The sequence below is a fragment of the Mustela putorius genome, unplaced genomic scaffold (genome assembly GCF_011764305.1).
Source record: "Mustela putorius furo isolate JIRA1106 unplaced genomic scaffold, ASM1176430v1.1 tig00000580_pilon_pilon_pilon, whole genome shotgun sequence".
NCBI classification, from domain to species: Eukaryota; Metazoa; Chordata; class Mammalia; order Carnivora; family Mustelidae; genus Mustela; species Mustela putorius.
Window position 1 is genome coordinate 440,935 of NW_025421423.1, and position 17,135 is coordinate 458,069.

At 53.4% G+C, this 17,135-nt stretch overlaps 1 protein-coding gene across 4 annotated transcripts in view; it reads right to left on the reverse strand.

Moving 5' to 3' along the window:
- Positions 1-17,135, reverse strand: part of TLN1 (talin 1) — a 32,881-nt gene that overhangs the window by 13,744 nt on the left and 2,002 nt on the right. For 2 of the 4 annotated variants that reach the window (XM_045081564.1, XM_013053745.2), the window contains exons 2-28: positions 12,425-12,587; positions 12,096-12,193; positions 11,727-11,856; positions 11,468-11,620; positions 11,070-11,212; positions 10,835-10,962; positions 10,062-10,122; positions 9,335-9,439; positions 8,843-8,998; positions 7,801-7,902; positions 7,554-7,630; positions 7,140-7,320; positions 6,854-6,967; positions 6,629-6,737; positions 6,199-6,407; positions 5,944-6,042; positions 5,495-5,545; positions 4,773-4,940; positions 4,298-4,592; positions 3,563-3,729; positions 2,670-2,798; positions 2,368-2,484; positions 2,153-2,266; positions 1,828-1,962; positions 1,121-1,249; positions 414-516; positions 96-304 (exon numbers count right to left, since the gene is read on the reverse strand). In XM_045081564.1, the coding sequence (XP_044937499.1) occupies positions 96-304; positions 414-516; positions 1,121-1,249; positions 1,828-1,962; positions 2,153-2,266; positions 2,368-2,484; positions 2,670-2,798; positions 3,563-3,729; positions 4,298-4,592; positions 4,773-4,940; positions 5,495-5,545; positions 5,944-6,042; positions 6,199-6,407; positions 6,629-6,737; positions 6,854-6,967; positions 7,140-7,320; positions 7,554-7,630; positions 7,801-7,902; positions 8,843-8,998; positions 9,335-9,439; positions 10,062-10,122; positions 10,835-10,962; positions 11,070-11,212; positions 11,468-11,620; positions 11,727-11,856; positions 12,096-12,193; positions 12,425-12,554 (3,612 nt within the window). In that variant the 5' untranslated portion in view covers positions 12,555-12,587. The remainder of the gene's footprint in view (positions 1-95; positions 305-413; positions 517-1,120; positions 1,250-1,827; positions 1,963-2,152; positions 2,267-2,367; positions 2,485-2,669; positions 2,799-3,562; positions 3,730-4,297; positions 4,593-4,772; positions 4,941-5,494; positions 5,546-5,943; positions 6,043-6,198; positions 6,408-6,628; positions 6,738-6,853; positions 6,968-7,139; positions 7,321-7,553; positions 7,631-7,800; positions 7,903-8,842; positions 8,999-9,334; positions 9,440-10,061; positions 10,123-10,834; positions 10,963-11,069; positions 11,213-11,467; positions 11,621-11,726; positions 11,857-12,095; positions 12,194-12,424; positions 12,588-17,135) is intronic. The other 2 variants (XM_013053746.2, XM_004747552.3) reach the window with 2 other exon arrangements.

Consider the following 17,135-nt stretch of genomic DNA (forward strand, 5'->3'; position numbering starts at 1 on the left):
AGGAGCAGACCTGGGAAGGGGCCTATCAATGTGGATGAGACTCAGCGCCAGTCAGGCTGGGCCATGGGGTAAGTGGCCTCTTCCCCAGACCTGACCTGGGCAAGCCGCTGCTGGCTCTCAGGGTCCCCGGGATGGCCGGCTGCCTTTTTTGCTTCCTCGATGAGGCTGCTGGCCTTGTCCAGAACGTCGCTGGCGGTGTCAAGCACAATGGCCTGCACTGCAGGATCTGATGTCAGGGCAGCTACACCCCGAGCGGCCTGGGCCAGGGATCGCAGCCCACCTGCCACGTCCCGAGCTGCGATTCCTGGGCAGATGAAGGGAAAAGGTGCCTTTACTGCCAGGCTTCAATCCCCACAGCTTCCTTGGTAGCGCCATCCCTCCTTCAGCTCCTGTTCCCCTGCCCCTCCACATACCTGCATAATTCTCATTGCCCTGGGCGACCTCCCCCAGCAGCTGGGCAATGGCAGAGCTCACTGCTTTGGTGCTGTTACCCAGGTCCTGGGCACATTTCTCCATCTAGGGATGAGGTGGGAGACTCAGGGGCAGAAAGACCTGGGAAATGGGACCTTGAGAAGCTAGTTGGGATCAGCTGGCAGTTTATTTATTTTTTAAAGATTTTATTTATTTATTTGACAGAGAGAGACCAAGCAGGCAGAGAGGTAGGGAGAGAGAGAGAGAGAGAGAGAGAGAGGAGGAAGCAGGCTCCCTGCCAAGCAGAGAGCCTGATGCGGGACTCGATCGATCCCAGGACCCTGAGATCATGACCTGAGCAGAAGGCAGAGGCTTAACCCACTGAGCCACCCAGGCGCCCCCAGCTGGCAGTTTAAATGAAGGTTTTGGGTAGCTCTGGAGTGCAGGTGGGAAAAAAACCTCAGCGTTTAATTAGAATGAAGGTTTTTTTTTTAAAATAAGATTTTATTTATTTATTTGACAGAGAGAAAGAGTGAGAAAGTGTACACAAGCAGGGGATGCAGCAGGCAGAGGGAGAAGCAGCTTCCCGCTGAGCAAGGAGCCCGATGTAGGGCTCGATCCCAGGACCTTTGGATTATGACATGAGCCGAAGGCAGATGCTTAACTGACTGAGCCACCCAGGCACCCAAGAAGTATTAAGAATACTTACAGTCTCTCCGGGTAAGGGTTTAAGCTTGCCATCTCGAGCTGCTGCCTTCACTTCCTGCAGGTCTCTCTCTAGATTCTGCACCACACTTAGGGCAGAATCCATCTCCAGAGGTCCACATGCTTCCTGAGCCTACAATGATAAGGGGTTTTGGATACAGGAGGTACTGCTGTGTCTCAGGGATACCCCAGGTTACACAATTACCCATTTGAGGTGGTTCTGCAGACTCCCCATCATCCCAGAACTCCACCCTCATTTTCTTTCTTTCTTTTTTTTTTTTTTTAGATTTCATTTATTTCCTTGACAGAGAGAGATCACAAGTAGTCGGAGAGGCAGACAGAGAGAGAGAGAGGGAAGCAGGCTCCCTGCTGAGCATAGAGCCCGATGCGGGACTCGATCCCAGGACCCCGAGATCATGACCTGAGCCGAAGGCAGCAGCTTAACCCACTGAGCCACCCAGGCGCCCCATCTTTTTTTTTTTTTTTTAAGATTTACTTATTTGAGAAAGAGAGCATACACATAGGCATGCACACACGGCAGGGAGGGAGAGAGAAACTTAAGCCGACTTTGCGCTGAGCATGGAGCCTGACATGGGGCCTGATCTCATGAGCCTGAGATCATGATCTGAGCCGAAATCAAGAGTCAGATGCTTAACTGACTGTGCCCTGGGCGCTCCTTCCCTCACTTTCCAAAGCCGCCAGCTCCCATACCTTCTGGGCAGCAGTGCGAAGTTCTGCCAAGGCGGTACCAAGATTTTTAGCACACTGACTCAGCTGCATGGCCGAAGCCTGGTCCTGGATTGTTGGCACTGATGCCTTCGCAGCGGCCACCATCTTCCCACCTGGCTGTTGGGGAACAGAGAGCAGATGAATGTACGATCTGCTTGGGTACACGGACTGATGCTGGTGAGGGCATTCGGACTGCTGTGGCTCCATCCGGGAAGGAGCCTATTGGCGGAGCTTTACACTGTAGGCGATCTTGGGAGCTCAGAGGGTGGGAAGGGTCTTGTCTGAGAGGTGGGAGAGGGTGCCTTGCCTGCAGAAAGCTCTGGCTTGCAGCAATAAGGGCCAGCTGAGCACTGGGACTGTCAGGCTGAGCCTGGCTCCCTCGGACGCCCTGCACCAGCAGTGGAATTTGTTCTGCCACAGCCTGTGGGGGAAAACATCATGAGAGCTGCCTTGCCACAGACTGGGGGTGGGGAGGGGAGTCCCTCCTCCCACACCTCCTCACCACCTCCCACTGAGTCTCACCTTGCAGCTCTGCACCAGCAGTGGCTGGGGACCGGCAGAGGCCTTGGGGGTGGAGCCTGCGTGCTGGGCTGCAGCGATGGTCTGTGTGGCTGAGGCCGCAGCCTGCTTGGCTGCGTGCTGTGAGGACAGAGCATTAGGACAAGGCCCAGGCAGTGCCCTACTCGGCCTCTGGCCCACCCTGGCTGTGCTAGCCCACAAGGAGATACTGCTCAAGTCTCTCTCTGTACGTTCCTCCTTCCCACTGTCATTCATTCCTCCCATGGCGCCCACACCCTTGCTCCACGTTCCCCTCCCAGCCTCACCTCCAGGCGCTGTACCAGCTTCTTCTTGATGGCATTCTGAGCAGCCGCGTTGGTTGCCATGCGCAGCCCCTCAGCCGCTTCCCGCAGCCGCTGCTGCTGCTCCTCACTGTCAGGGTGGGCAGCTGCTCCCTGAGAGAAGTGGAAAGACACTCCTCACTCACTGTCCCTGTGCACCCCCAAATAAGCTCTGCTCAGACCCCTCCAGACTCAAACATTTTCCTCAAGTCATTTCTAACTCTCCGCGCTAAATGTAACTGCAGCTGAGATGAGCTGCCTCGGGCAGGCAAGAGGGAGGTGTAGGGGGGCCCTGGATTCCCTTTGGACCCTCTTTAGGTGGAACTATTGCTTCTGTCCCTCTTGGGGGAAGGAGCCATGTGTCTTTCCCTACTCCCCACAAGATGCTACTAGCAAATGGGGGTGAGGGGGGCTTTCTGGGATGGGGTGGGGACAAAGTTTAGATCTGGGATCTCAAAAACCACATCAGGGGACCTGGTTATTCCTGCGAGCTGAAGAATGCCACAGCCCAGGGAGTGTGAGAGCTTCCTGGCTTCTTCCTGACAGTCTTCTGCACCCTGTGTCCGTGTCCCCCTGCCTTGCTGAGGACTGAATGCGTCTGTGCATTCCCAGGAGAGACCAGGAAGCGGGTAGCAAAGTAGGAGAAAGTAAGGACAGCTGGGCTGCAGGGAAAAAAAGGGGCAGCGGCATGCTAGCGCGAAGCCTGGGCCGCCATCCACTGGATGCCTGGGGTGCATTTACTTCTTGAGCGCTTCTCTTTGTTCTCATGTATTCCCTGCTTTTCCTGGGTCTCTTCCATCAGGAAAGGGTGACCCCCTCTGGACCTTTCTACTTCCTTTCAGGTCTCAATCAGGGATTGTGCACAGAAGGTTTTGTACCTTGGCAGCCTCCACCATCTTGGCCGTGGCATCAGCGAGGATCTTAGCAGCGCTTAATAGCTTTCGGGAATTCTCCAGGTCGCTCTCCCCCTCAGCATCGGCCTTGATGGCATTGACCAGGTCAGAGGTGGCTTGGGCTAGGATGCGGGCCTGTCGTACCATCTCACCTGAGAGGACAGGACACAGTCAGGTAAGGAAGCCTGAGACACTGCAAGGGTGCTAGGGGTGGGGGGAAAGGGTGCAGACAAGGTAGACCGTGCTCTTGAGAAGAGTTAAAGAGACACAAAGGTTCTCGAAGTGATTCCCCTGAGTTACTGGGTTTTTTTGAGTTTAGGATCTTGGAGAAGGAGATTTCCTGGCAGGCTTTCGTGGGAAGGAAGATGGTCTATAATGGCTATTTTCAGCAAATAGTCTTGAGAAGATAAGATAGTTCTTGCGAAGGCTTTTAGGGGTGAACAGGTAGGGTGGAGTGGGGAAGGCTATCTCTTAATGCCACCTTCCAACTTCCTGCTGTGTTTGTATACACTTCTGCATATTCTCTAAAAGCACCAAAGAAGGCAGAACAGGGATCATATTCCTGCTTTACAGAGGAGAAACTGGAGGTTTCAGAGATACCGAACATCTAGCCTACTATGCTGAGTCCTTAGGGGGAGGTGGCGGGTCTGCAAGGCAATGTCCACTGGGCTCAAGGAGCCTCAGAGGGGTTCGTGGTCTCCCCGGGAGTGGTGTCCTTACCAGCATCACCCATGGAACTGAAGATGTTCTCGGTGACGGTGAGGATGGTGTCAGTGGCCTGGTCGTAACGGCCAGCAGGCCCAGCCCCTGTGGCATGGGCCTTCACGTGCTGCAGCAGCTCATTCAGGGCCTGGGTGACAGCGGTGGCCGCTGCTCCCACTCCCCGAAGCAGCTGCCCATCCTCTGTGGCTGCCTGCGAGGCAGACACACAGCCCTCTACGGCTTTGGCCACAAGCCGTCCGGCCTCCACCAGCTGCTCCTGGCAGACGGGTGAGCTGATCGTAGGCGCCACCACCTGCAGGCAAACCGCATGTGAGAGATGAAGGCTGTGGAAAGGAGCTGCGAGGTGGGGTATTTGTGGTGTGTGCAGCAGTCACTGGGAGAGGTAAGGAGGAGCCGAAGAAGTGAAGCAAGAGGCTCTGGTGTGCGGCACCATCACCCCGCAGCACAGGCTAGCGCCACCTGTGGGACTCACCTTGGTACAGGCCACCAGCTGAGAGGTGGACAAGGCACACTGTGTTGCTGCAGCAATGACCTGGGTCTGGAGCCCGGAGTCCTCTGTCCGCTGGGCCACACTCTTGGCCTTGAGGACCAAGGCAGCTGCGGCACTTGCCACGGCCTTGGCTAGCTGCATTAGTACGTCCTGTGAGGAAACAGCTGTCAGCAGGCCTTGAGATCGGGCTTGGGATCCAGGGACCCTTCTCAGAGGCATAAGCTGTTTCATTATTCCCACTGACTCCAATCATAGGACAGTATATGCAGAAGCAACCAGAAGAAACCCCAAGCCCCTGCCTCGAGCACCCGGTAGGACAGAACCCCCACCTAGGAACAAACCTACACCAGGAGAAACAGAGCCTACACCAAAGGGAGAAATGCATGAGGCGGATACACTCGGATGGAGATGGGGAGGGAAGAGCAGTGGTGTTACAGTGGGATGGAGAGAGGTACCCCTTGGCATCCCTCCTACCCTCAGCTTCTTTCCTTCATTTCTTCTCAATCTTGGTTGGAAGCTGTCACCCTGGAGTACGAGACCCTGTACAGCCCTCCCTGATCCTATTTTTCTAAGCCCTGCCTTTGATATGCCTACCCATCTCCCATCATGTTCTGCTCCCCTAGGAGGTTGAGGGAGAGGTGCAGAGCGAGTGTATGCGGCTCAGAGAGGACAAAGCTGGGAAGGCCCAGGCCAGAGGCCGTTACCGTGGGGGTATCGTGGGGAGATCGAGCCCCAGCCCCTCTGGGTGCACATATCTGCATGGGAAATCCAGGATAACAAGTCAGCTGAGGAAACCGGCATGGGGTGGGGAAGGGGGTAGCTAGAGGAATGGTGTCCTTAGGGTGGCATGGAGGGGGTTTCAGCATGTTAAGCTGGGACAAGGGCTATATATGGGGAAGACAAGGAAAAGATGACAAGAGGCTACAAAATATCAATCAGCCAAGTGTGAACTAGTAGATTTAGTTTAGACTCAGGAATTCTGAATTCTCATCCCCTAAAAAAGGGACTGGAGGTTCCCAGTGTCATTCCCTGCAAAGAGAGGCTCAGACTGGCTCTGAGACGTTGATTTGTAGGAACAGGATTAGGAGCTAGATTCAGGGTCAGAGATTACCTCCAAGAAGCTTATGTTCTAGGGGTTGGGTAAGTCACTAACCTGGAAGTGGGGGTCAGTATCACTCTCCCCAATTTGCTGCAACAGCTCCCCACTGGCCTGGCCCACGTTCCCAGCTGCTTGCAGCAGGTTCTGACGGGGCTGTGGAAGAGTGGACACCAGTCAGAAGCTGCCCAATCCCTGCCCACATGCACCTGAGTCCTACAGGCCCATGGGTCCCCCAACTCTACCCCACAGCCTGGACTGCCCCCTTCTCCTTTGGGCTCTCTGCCCTGGTGCCAGCCCGTGGCCCCTGACCTCAGCACTGGCAGGCTGGGCACTGCGCAGCAGCTCAGACACTGCCCCGGCGAGGCCCTTGGCGGCCTGCAGCAGGGGCCGGCCACTGCCGCCCTCGTCTTCCAGTAGCGCCGCCAGCAGCTTCACGCCGCGGGACATCTCCGTGAGGTTGGAGGAGATGGTGGTGACCGCACAGCCCACCGCTGTGTAGTCTGTCTCTGCAGGGTCCCCTAAGGGAGGATGAGGGAGAGGAGCATGAGTGAGAGGCGGGCAGGCCAGACGAAGTGCACAGTCAGAGGCGTTAGTCATACACACATCCGGAGACAGACGTACACGCACATGGTCTCTTCTATGAGTCAAGGTGCGGTCCCACCCAGGGCCATCACACTTGTGCTCACACGCGTTCTTCCTCCCCCTCCCCACCACAAGGAGAGCCTGGCGCCCAGCTTACCTGCTGTCAGGTTCACCACAGAGGCAGTACCGGCAGTGATGGCATCTACCTGGGAGTGGATCTCGTGCTTTGATTCATCCATCTTGTTCTTACGCCAGGCCTTAGAGGCCTGCGAGGGAAAGACAGAGAAGCAAAGCTCAGGGTCTGCCCTGGTTTGGTCAACCCTGATCACTCCAGGGAGTCCCGGCCTTAGCACCTCCGGCCACTCCTTCCTCCCGTACTCACAGCATCCTGGCCCAGAGGGGGCAGAGTATCAAAGTCATCCAGAGTGGCCTGGGCAGCCTGCACGGCCTGCATGCTGGAGTTGATGGTCCCAGTGAGCGCCTGCTGGGCTGATGTCTGCAACACAAGGGCAGGAGAAATGGAATGCTTAGAGGCAAGAGAAGGTAAAGAACTCGAGGCTAGGGACAGGAATACAAACAGGGATGTGGGGAAAGACTGCCTAGCTCCTGGCTGGGCCCCGCTGACGGTGGAGGAACGGCTTAGCCCTCTGTTGGCAGCATACTCTTACCAGAGGGGGCATGTGTCCTCGGTGCATCTGGCCACTGGTGATCTGCTGCTGGGCTGGTGGCATGCTGCCCACCTGGAAATTCTCAGGCCCAGAGGCTCCGGAGCGCATGATAGCGGGCAGGGCCACAGAGCCGTGCTCCACCTTCCCCACCCGGTTATACTGCTGCTGCAACACTGTCGACCTAGAAGGGGACACCCCGGGAAGCACTCAGAGGACTCTGTGCTATCACCCCCTTCCCACCCAGCTCTACTACCTTTGCAGGTCCTAGAGTCTAGTGGGGCAGGTGAGGTCTTAGGAGAGCCTGTGACTGGTTAAAGAACCGTCCTAGGGATTTCCCACCCCTCAGCAGTCGTTGGAGTCAGGCCCTGCCATCCCTGCCCCTGATGGATGGGATGAGCCCAGCTCCCTTCGTACTTTTTGGGGGACACTGAGTCCTCCAGCATAGTAGACTCCTCATCTCCCTCCAGCCCAAAGTGATCCTTGCTTTTTTTCTGTAGGAAAGGGAAAGAAAAAGGAACAACAATTAAAGAAAAGAGAGGCAGGGAAAAGGTAGCTTCTTCTTTCCCCTAGTCAGCCTTTTTCCAGAACCTGGTGCCCCACTTTGAAAGGACTGACTTGGGTAGAAGGTGGGGGAAGATAAGGAAAAGGCTGAGGTGGGCACCTTCTTAAGGATGATATCAATGTAGCCAGCGATGAGCTGTGCGATCTGCTCTCCTTCCGTCGTCTGTACTGAGTAGTAGCCATCTTGGTAGTCCCCGAAATCCTAGGGTGACAAGGTGGGGGCTTGGTGGGAGAGCCAGCATATACTCAGGATGGAAAAGGGTAGGATGGGAGCCCCACGGGTGAGCTGGCGAGGGCTTCCCCTGCAACAGCTCTCTGGGGAGAAGCCCACCCTTTAATTTCCTCTTTCTTTTCCTCCCAGGAGGGCAACACTTTATTTCTGAGAAGAGTCTTTGTGCTGCATAGTTCACATGCATGCCATCCATGAAATCTCTTTTCTCTTCCCTGATAATAAAATTGGGAAGACAAACATTTATCACTGACCACATCTGGGGGTTAGCACTAGTATCCAAAATGGAAAAATAGCCTTTAAGAAATTCTCATCCCCTTACTGGGGCACTTTATCAAGGTGGTATCAGTTTCCATCCAGCACACGAAAATATAAAGCGGGGGGGGGGGACTACTATATAGTTCCTGCTCAAAGAGAGGAGGCTTATCTTTTCTACCACTTTTTCCTTCCCTCTCCTCAAGTATTCTGCAAGCTCAGCTTGCTGGTGACAGTTCTGTCTTGTTGACTTTTTTTTTTTAAAGATTGTATTTATTTATTTGACAGAGATCACAAGTAGGCAGAGAGGCAGGCGGGGGTCGGGGGAAGGCAGGCTCCCCGCCCGAGCAGAGAGCCCGATGCGGGGTTCGATCCCAGGACCCTGAGATCATGACCTGAGCTGAAGGCGGAGGCTTAACCCACTGAGCCACCCAGGTGCGCCTGTCCTGTTGATTTTTTAGACAGTTTCATTGTAGCATCACTTATTCTCCAGGAAAGCTTCTCCTCTACTCTGATCTCCATGGTCCTGTAATCGTTACAAAATTCTCCTTTGCTGGAGTCACACACACTGCACTATCCCAAGGGAGGGGAGCGACCTCTGCAGCTACCCCTGCCTGGAAATTCCAAAGCGCTTTCCCCTCTGGGCTCCCAGACTCACCAGGGTGAAGCTCTTGGGAGAGGCAGCCCAGCGTTTGATGTTGGTGAGGCTCCATTCCTGGATCACCTCCTTGGTCTTCTCGTCCACTCGCATCACACACTCCTTAGTGATGCCCAGAAGCCTGGGCACCAGCTTGTTCTTTCCTTTCATCTTTTCCTGTGAGGCAGAGGTTGTCATTGGTACTGTGGCTACAGGCCATAGCGAGTGAACGAGGAGATCAGATCTGGATCACAAGGGGTTGCTGAGGAGCATGGGAAGAGCTGAACTGGGTATCTAGATGGAGCTGGGACAAGCTCCTCGAGGGAAAACACAGGGTTGGGAGCCAAGTGGTGGCAGAGGGCTGACAACAGGGCAAATTTTCACAAGGTCAGAGCATGGCAGAGAATGGGAGTTGTAGGGATGATAGAAAATGTGACCAAAGGCAGGGCCAGACTTTGAGGGGAAAGGAAAGAGCAGGACTGAGGAGGACAGTGAGAAGGGTCTGTAGCCCACCTTGACAAGAAAGAAGGAGACACCGTATGTCTTGAGAGAACGGGCTAGCTTCACATAGCGCACCTTGGCCTCGATCTCACTCATCTGTCCACAATTCTTGTGTGCCTGGAAACGGGAAACGGGAAAAAACGTTTAGCAGAATGTGGGCGGACAGTGTTACAGACAAGGAGTTGTGACATTAACTACAATGAAAGCGTATTATGGGGGGCACAGGAAAGGTTGGGGGTGCAGGATATGAGAAATGAGAGGGTGACAGACTGGGGGGGCTGATGAAGAATATGCAGAAGCGGGAATTCAGGGGATACAGTTAAAGAACTTGCAGATGTTCTGGAAACAAACAGATAAGAAGTAGAAGGTCAAATAGATCGTTTTTTGGTTGAGTATTCAAGAAGTGGGGATAACACATTTGTACAAAGATATACTTTTCACAGTAATTTGAGGCATACTATCTCATTTGATTCTCCTATCAGTCCTACCCAGGAAAGGTACTGTCATCTCATGTTAGAGGCAAAGAAAAGAAAACAAGAATATTGAATTGAATTCCACAGCAAATGCAGTGATGGAGCCCAGGTCTTTGGCTTTCTCAGCACAGGAGAGGTGGAAGAGCAGCTTGGTGGTTGGAACCCGGGTGGGAAGAGACAAAGAAGGGGCGGGGTCCATTCAGTCAGTAGGATTAAGCAGCAAAGCTCCCAGGGCATCCCCAGCACTTTCCCCGACCCCCATTCACCTGGAAGATCTTACGCTCTCCCTTCTGCTTCACATACTCCTTGGGCAGGAAGTCCTTCAGGCTACACCAGAAAAGGGAGGGTCAGCATGTAGTGGACAGCATCAAGGATATGTGGGCCATGGACTGTAGGCCTGGGGGTGTGAGGAAATGTCTAGGACAATGTTATCTTTGGGGAGAAGGAAGGCTCAAGGGAACAGAGTTGGGATTATTCATGAAGTCGAGAAGGCCTAGCATGAGCTCTTAAGTGCAGCCCATGTCTCACCCTACAGGGAGAGGGACTGGGGGAACCTGAGTTGCAGGCTCAGTCCCTGAGGGAAAGAGGGTCTAGAGCACTACTGCAGGGAACCAAGAGCAGACGGAGTTCAGGAGAAGGATGACCATGCATGTTGGAAGCCAAGCAAGCCACGCTGCACTCTCCACATTCTGAGTATTGGTGGATGAGACTCATGAAGCTTTCTAAGTCTATGTTCCCTATGAGGAGAAATGTTCTGTTTTCCTCTGGCTGCTACAGTAAAATTCTTCAGAGAATCTCAGAGAGGCTACATGCTTGCTTGAGAGGTGTGGGGCAGAGGCAGAGATTCTGGGTTACGTTTGTGTTCCACATGGGGCCAGCAAGGAGATAAACAGCTGACGGCAGCAAAAAAAGGGACCCGTGTGGGTCAAACCCTGGTGCATTGGAAGAAGAACAGAGAGAGAAAGCCTGGGAGGGGGGCAGGGCTGTTGGGCCCAGTGAGTCCTGGGCCCTGACAGGGTGTGGGATGTGGGTCACTCACTCGAGGAAGCCAGCCTTGTGCTTCTGCTCATTGTGGGGCCCAAACTGGATCTGGCACTGGAAGCCAGCAAACTCACAGGCCTTGTCGAAGGAGACAGGGTGGGAGCCATTGAGGATGTCATCTCGTGCCTGGAGAACACAAGGCGGTGGGTGGTGGGTGTGGGTGTGGGGATATCCCTCTCTGTGCTCCCACCGCCTCTCCCTACCTCCCCTACCCAGGCAAATCCTCTCCACACCTGCACATAAAGAAGGTTCAGCTGTACGGGGTCCCGGGAGTCCACATTCTGGTCTGAGTAGAAGAACTTCCTCCGCAGCAGAAGCGTCTCATGCTCCTCTACTCCCTGTTCCCTCAGCGTGCGGCCATGGTCCAGCCAGTTCACTGAGACACACACAGTCCCCTCAGTGCCGAGCCCCTAGGGCGCCTGCCTGGTCTGCTCTTTGCTCTTCGTCTCCTACCTTCACTCACTGAGAAGTTCCATGAGCGTAAGACTTTGTTTTACTACTGATGCAGCCTGCATCTCAAATGGCGCCTCGCAAAAGCAGATTCTCCGTAACTAACGAATGAACACCGCCCCCGCGCCACTCCCCCGACCCCGACCATTTCCAGGGCCCTCTTTTTTCGATTTCTGCTTACGCTCATCATCTGTGTGCAACTTCTGCTTTAGTTTCTCCATCTTCTTTTCATCTCGCAGCAGTGTCTTGTCCTTCCGTAAGGTCCCTGTCACCTCCTCCTTTTTCTCTTCCATTAGCTCTCGCACCAGTGAATATTCATCATGGTTGGTGATGCCTGGGGGAGGGGGAGGGGTTGGTGGCACCCCAGGCACCACATCTGTGTTCTCTAGCAGAGCGGGAGCCTCCATTCCTGTGCCCTCAGCCCCCCCAAGACCCCTTACCAATGCGGGCACAGATGGTCATGAGCATGTCGGTGACAGTCTTAGAGTCATCCACCATGATAGTCTTCACGGTTCCATCGAGCATACGGATTTTCAGGGGCCTCTGTTTCTTCCTGTACTCCATGGTATCCTGGTGGGGCGGGAACAGGAGGAGGGGTCCCCTTGAAGCCAGAGGTATTACTTCCTTTCTCCTCCAGAGGAGAGGCAAGTAGATTACTAAAAGCAACACTACGGTGGCTCACTCAAAAAGCAGGTTATTTTGACTGCCTGGGATAGAAAGCCTGGAGAGGCTCAGAGACAACAGACATGGGTGCTGAAACAGGAGGTAGAAGAGGGGATGTTGATGGTCCTTGATGAAGGGATACTCACCCCATTTCGGAGCATGTAGTAATCCAAGGCTTTCCCGGCCTCCAGCCATATACCTTTTTTGGGGTCTTCATCTGATAGGAAGAGCCCAAAGTCGCTGGCTAAAAGAAAGGATGGCTCACCTCAGACTACGAGGACCCCAGTGTTGCTGAATGGCTGCATGGTTCCCTTACTATTTCCCCAGAGACTGAGGGCTTAAGGGGGAGAGAAGGAACCAGGGAGCACACGCTTGAGGGATGAGCAGCCTTGAGTTCATCCCTTAAAATCAAGAGCCCGGGGAAAAAGGAGGGACGGAAGACTCCCACCCCCGCCACCAGGGTACTCAGACTCACGAGGGCCAGCCAGGGCCTCTGGGATGCGCTCACGAATGATGCGACAGGCATCATACACCATGGTGGACGGCTCAAACTGCATCGTCTTCACCACGTTCCCAATGCTGATCTTCAGCGAAAGCGCAACCATGGTGGCAGCTTCTCCTCTCCAGCCTGTCTCTACCTGGCCCGTGGCATCAGCGCATTAGCACACATCCGTATTAGAGGACAGGAGGTCCCCCAGATGGAGCCCCAGGGAGGGGTGTTTTTGAAAGGGACCCACCAGAGCATAGAGTAACGTGGTTATTTTGTTTTATTTAAGCATTTTAAAGATGGAAACATTATTTATACCAAAAAAACCAATCCTAACCACCTAAGAGTGGTTAGGTGTGCGTCTGGTCTGCAATGCAGTGTTCCCGGAAGACACCATCCTGTCCCTACCACTAGAATCTGTGCCTCCCTTCTGTGTGCCAAGTGTCTCTCTCTTGGCCCCTACCTTGCTCTTTTCCCAGCCTTGCCTCTGCCTTGTTTTCATCTTTTCTTAGTTCAGTCTTTTTCTCTCTTTGTCTCTCACTAGGTCTTACTGGCTTTTTCCTGTCTGGGATTTTCAGAGCTCTGCCCTGATTCATCATGTGACCTCCCCTCTGACAGCTTTAGCCTCCTTCTCTACAAAATGAGGACGTTATATTAGGTAATTCCCAAGAGATCCTGAAGCCTGCAAACACCGACTCCAGCTAGCTGGGCAGGGAGACGAAACACCGGCAGCTTGCACCGTCTAACTGGAGAGGGAGGGGCCTTCCCAGGGAGCCTGGCCCTGCATCTGGCTTTCCTGGCAGTCAAACTAGAATGATGATTCTCTAATCCAAATGGATCTCAGAAATTACCTAGTCAAATTCTCAGTTTTGCAGAATGGATATCAGACATGGTGGGGCAGGTTGGGTAGTTTCAAGGCAGATCAGAGGAGGAGCTCAGTCTCTAACTTGGTCCTTGCTCCAAGTCACCAAGTGAATACCCAGTCCTCACGACAACTGGTCTCAGGCTCTCCAGTCTTCAGTAAGCCCTTCTCAAGCTCTGCCCCCTATCTTACTGCCTCCCTTGATGGTATTTTCAGGGCACCTCAAGATATCAGTCCCACCCTGACCTCCCCCACCCTCCTTGGCACCTCTCAGCAGGCTGGAGGAACCCTTGCAGGTGGCAGGTGGCACCCAGGGGGACAAGAAGACAAGTCTGCCTGGCAGCTGATGATGTGACCCAGTTTGGTACAGGGATTGGTTCCTCTCAACTGAGAGAATGAGCAAATTCGGGCTGCTCATTCCCCTCCTGGCAAGCAGCAAACCCCAAGTGGGGAAACAGACAACTCGGGTTAGGTTAGAAACAGGTAGGAGTGCTGGGATACAGAAGCCAGAACCAGGGAAGTTGGGAAGGGATAGGTTTTTGGATGGTGAAGAGATTAGGAAGGATGAGGTAGAGACTGAAAAATCTAGAAACAGGAGACAGGTATATGTGGGAAAGGTGTGGAGCAGAGATCTGAGAGACCATTCTGACCTTATAAACAGTCCAGAGTCTCACAAGAAACCACAGCTTGCTATCTTTATTTCCAAACAAGCGAGGACCCTTCCAGTCTCCCCAGCTCTCTGCCCACCTCCCCCATTCCTCAGCTACCTCTCCCAGTAGCTTGACAGACCTGGCTGTGGGGCTGCTGGAGGGCTGGAGGGTCAGCGAAGTGGAGGAGTCGGAGGAGCTGAGGGCAGGACTGAAAGGACCCTCCACCCTAAGCTGAAATGGCACGTCTCCCCCACTTCCTCCGGACATATGGACACCCCCTTCTTCTTCAAGCACGGAAACCTCTGGTGAGACCCCGATAAGGGAGATGAGTCATGCCTACCCTTACTCCCAGGCTGGTCCTGAGTGGACACCCACATAGCTACAAGATGGTGAAGGAGGAAAAGGAATTGAGAAGTGAGAGGGTGATGAGGGCACAGAACAAGCCCCTTGGAAGTATGGGGAGAAGCCATCCAGTTCCTCCTCTGGCCTGAGAACTTTGCTCCCTTTTCCACCATGTTTTATGAAACAGCAACAATGCCCCCCCCCCATCCCTCTCCCAGGGAACTCCTCCTCCCTCAAGACATTCCTGAGATGCATTCCAGAGGAGTTGGGCAATTGGGGGGGGGGTGGAGGACAAGAGGTCAAATCCTAGCAAGGAATGGAATGTAAGTATACTGGGGGGGCGGGGTAAAGAATTTGGGGCACATGGAAATATAGTCAGAACAGATACCCACAAAGGGAGCTGCAGAAAGACAGGGAGCTACAGAAAGGGACGAGGGAGAAAGAAACCTGAAGACAAAGTCAGAATGTATGAGGGTTGGGGGAGTAACCCTCAGTCTGTTACCAAATTTGGCCTCTGAGTCCGCAACCGCGGGGCGGGGGGAGGGGGGAGTAAAGGGGGGGGTGGTTGTGGGTGAGACTGACATATCCGGCCTCAGGCTGCTGGAGGCTCATTTCGGGCTGGACTGGGCAGCTGACGGGCTGGACCTGATCTCCCTCGACATAGCCCCTTACCACCTACACCTATCTATACATATCCACTCTCTCCAACTGCACCCCTGTCTATGCACAGAGCTCTTTACCACAAAACTACTACGAATACTGTCTCCACATACACGTTATCTCAAACATGCAGTCCCTTACACAGACCCTATCTCAGCCACATTATCTTCCCATAAAGACCCTGTCCCACGCACACAGCTTCCCCACAAACACACCTCTGTCCGTAGGAGAACAACTTGCCCCAACATCTCTCTTCCCATTACACATTCTCCCTCCATTCATCCAACAAGCATTTCTGAGGGTCTGTTGTGAAAAAGGCCCTGGGCCAAACTCTCAGTGACTGGGAAGCAAGAAGAGCAAGCCCTTGCCTTCGCTTTCAAGGGGCTCCTGGTTAGTTGAGTGAGTAAGCCAAATACAGAATTATAATACAGGGCAGGATGTGGTCAGAGTCAAGATGTGTGTGTTCAGGGGAGAGATCCCTTTAGGTTACAGAAAAGGGACCGAAAAGTCTCTGTTTTAAGTGTCATTTGAAGTTAGGACTTTAAAATAAAGATAATAAAAATCGTAAGGATTACCTTTTATTGATGATATGTCAATCTCTTTGTATACATAATTTCATTTCATCTTTACAATAACCCGGCAAGATAAGTATCATTATACCCATTTTTACAGATTAGGAAACTGAGGCGCAAAGATATTAAATACTTGTTCAAGGAACTGCTCCAAAGTCATACAGCTAATAAGTTGTGAAGCCAGGATCTGAACCCATATCTCTGACTCCAAAGCCCAAGCTGTCTCCACTACGCCAGCCGGAGGTGAGTCAGGGGTAGCATTCCAGGCAGAAAGAAGAGCATAAGCAAAGGTGGAGGAACAGGAAATCACGGAGGAGCATTCAGGGAAGTGAGCGGGTGGGCAGGCGGAAGCACAGAGTACCTGCAAGGGAGCAGCGACGGGGAAGTCAGGTCAGGGTGGAAAGGCAGGGGAGGACTAGAGAGGAAGGAGTATTTTACATCCTGGAGGGCACCATGAGGCCAAGGGAGGCTTTGAGCAGAAAAGGGACATAACCAGAACTAGATTCTGGAAAATAATTCTGGCTGTTACCTTGGAGATAGGTCAGAAAGACACTGCATTAGCACAAATGAGAAGTGATGACAGTAGTTAGAATGGTGGAGAGGAGGACGTTGTTCATTTGTGGTTTGAAGAGGTAGAACTGTCAGGACCTGATGACAGTTTGTCTTGTCAATCTTCAGGGACCAGGGCCTAAAGTCAGACTGAAGTCCCACAGCTTCTGTCATCAGTAGCCATTCAGTGGCTAGGGTGGCTTGAGTTTACTAAGGAATTGGGAAGGGGAGAATGCCAGGATTGGGCCGAGCTGGGTATATGAAGATGAGGCTCTGGGGCACAGGAGATGGGGATGGGGTTAGCACCAGTAGCGGCAGAAGGGATGAGGTTAGTGACTGTATCGAACTAGAAATGGGGAAGAAGGCTGGGGAAGACGGCGGTAGGAAAAATACATCTATGATCAGTCACCGACTCAGGCTAGGCGAAGGGACAAAATAATTACAAGACAGGGAATGACAGAGTGAGGTCAGAGGTCAGATTAGGCTGCGGGAGACTGAGAAGAGATGGGGCTGTGGTCAATGGCTAAATAAGGCTAGGATGGTGTTGGGGGGAGAGCGATGGGATGGTGGCAGTATATAAGCTGAGTTGGTGGGGGTGGGGTGGGTCTGGGGCACAACCAGCAGCTGGGTCACACTGAGTAGGGGATAGTGCTGTGGTCAGTGGCAGGGTCAGGCTGGGAGTGAAATGGGGGTGTGGTCAGCGGCCTGGCTGGGCGTGGGATCAGCAAGACCCAGTTTCCTCTTTGGGTCTTATTTCCTCTTTTCTGTTTGGGGAGTGGGGGAAGGGGATCTACAACTGGACCAAGAAATTAAGAAGGCTTAGAGCCAGGGGCTGGCACACAGCAGGGCCTGCAGGTACTTGACAGTTATGTTAGGCTTTGGGTAGGGTATTCAGCAGATGACCAGGAGGTGCGGGTAAGGGGGGAAAGTGTGGAAGAGTGCTTTAAGATGATGTGAAAGCTCAGATTTGGGAGGGCAAAATATGGTAGGAGGTGCAGTATCAGGGACAGAAAGGGAGGCAGAACTGCAGCTGGGAACCACTGGCAAGATGAACAAGTATGGAA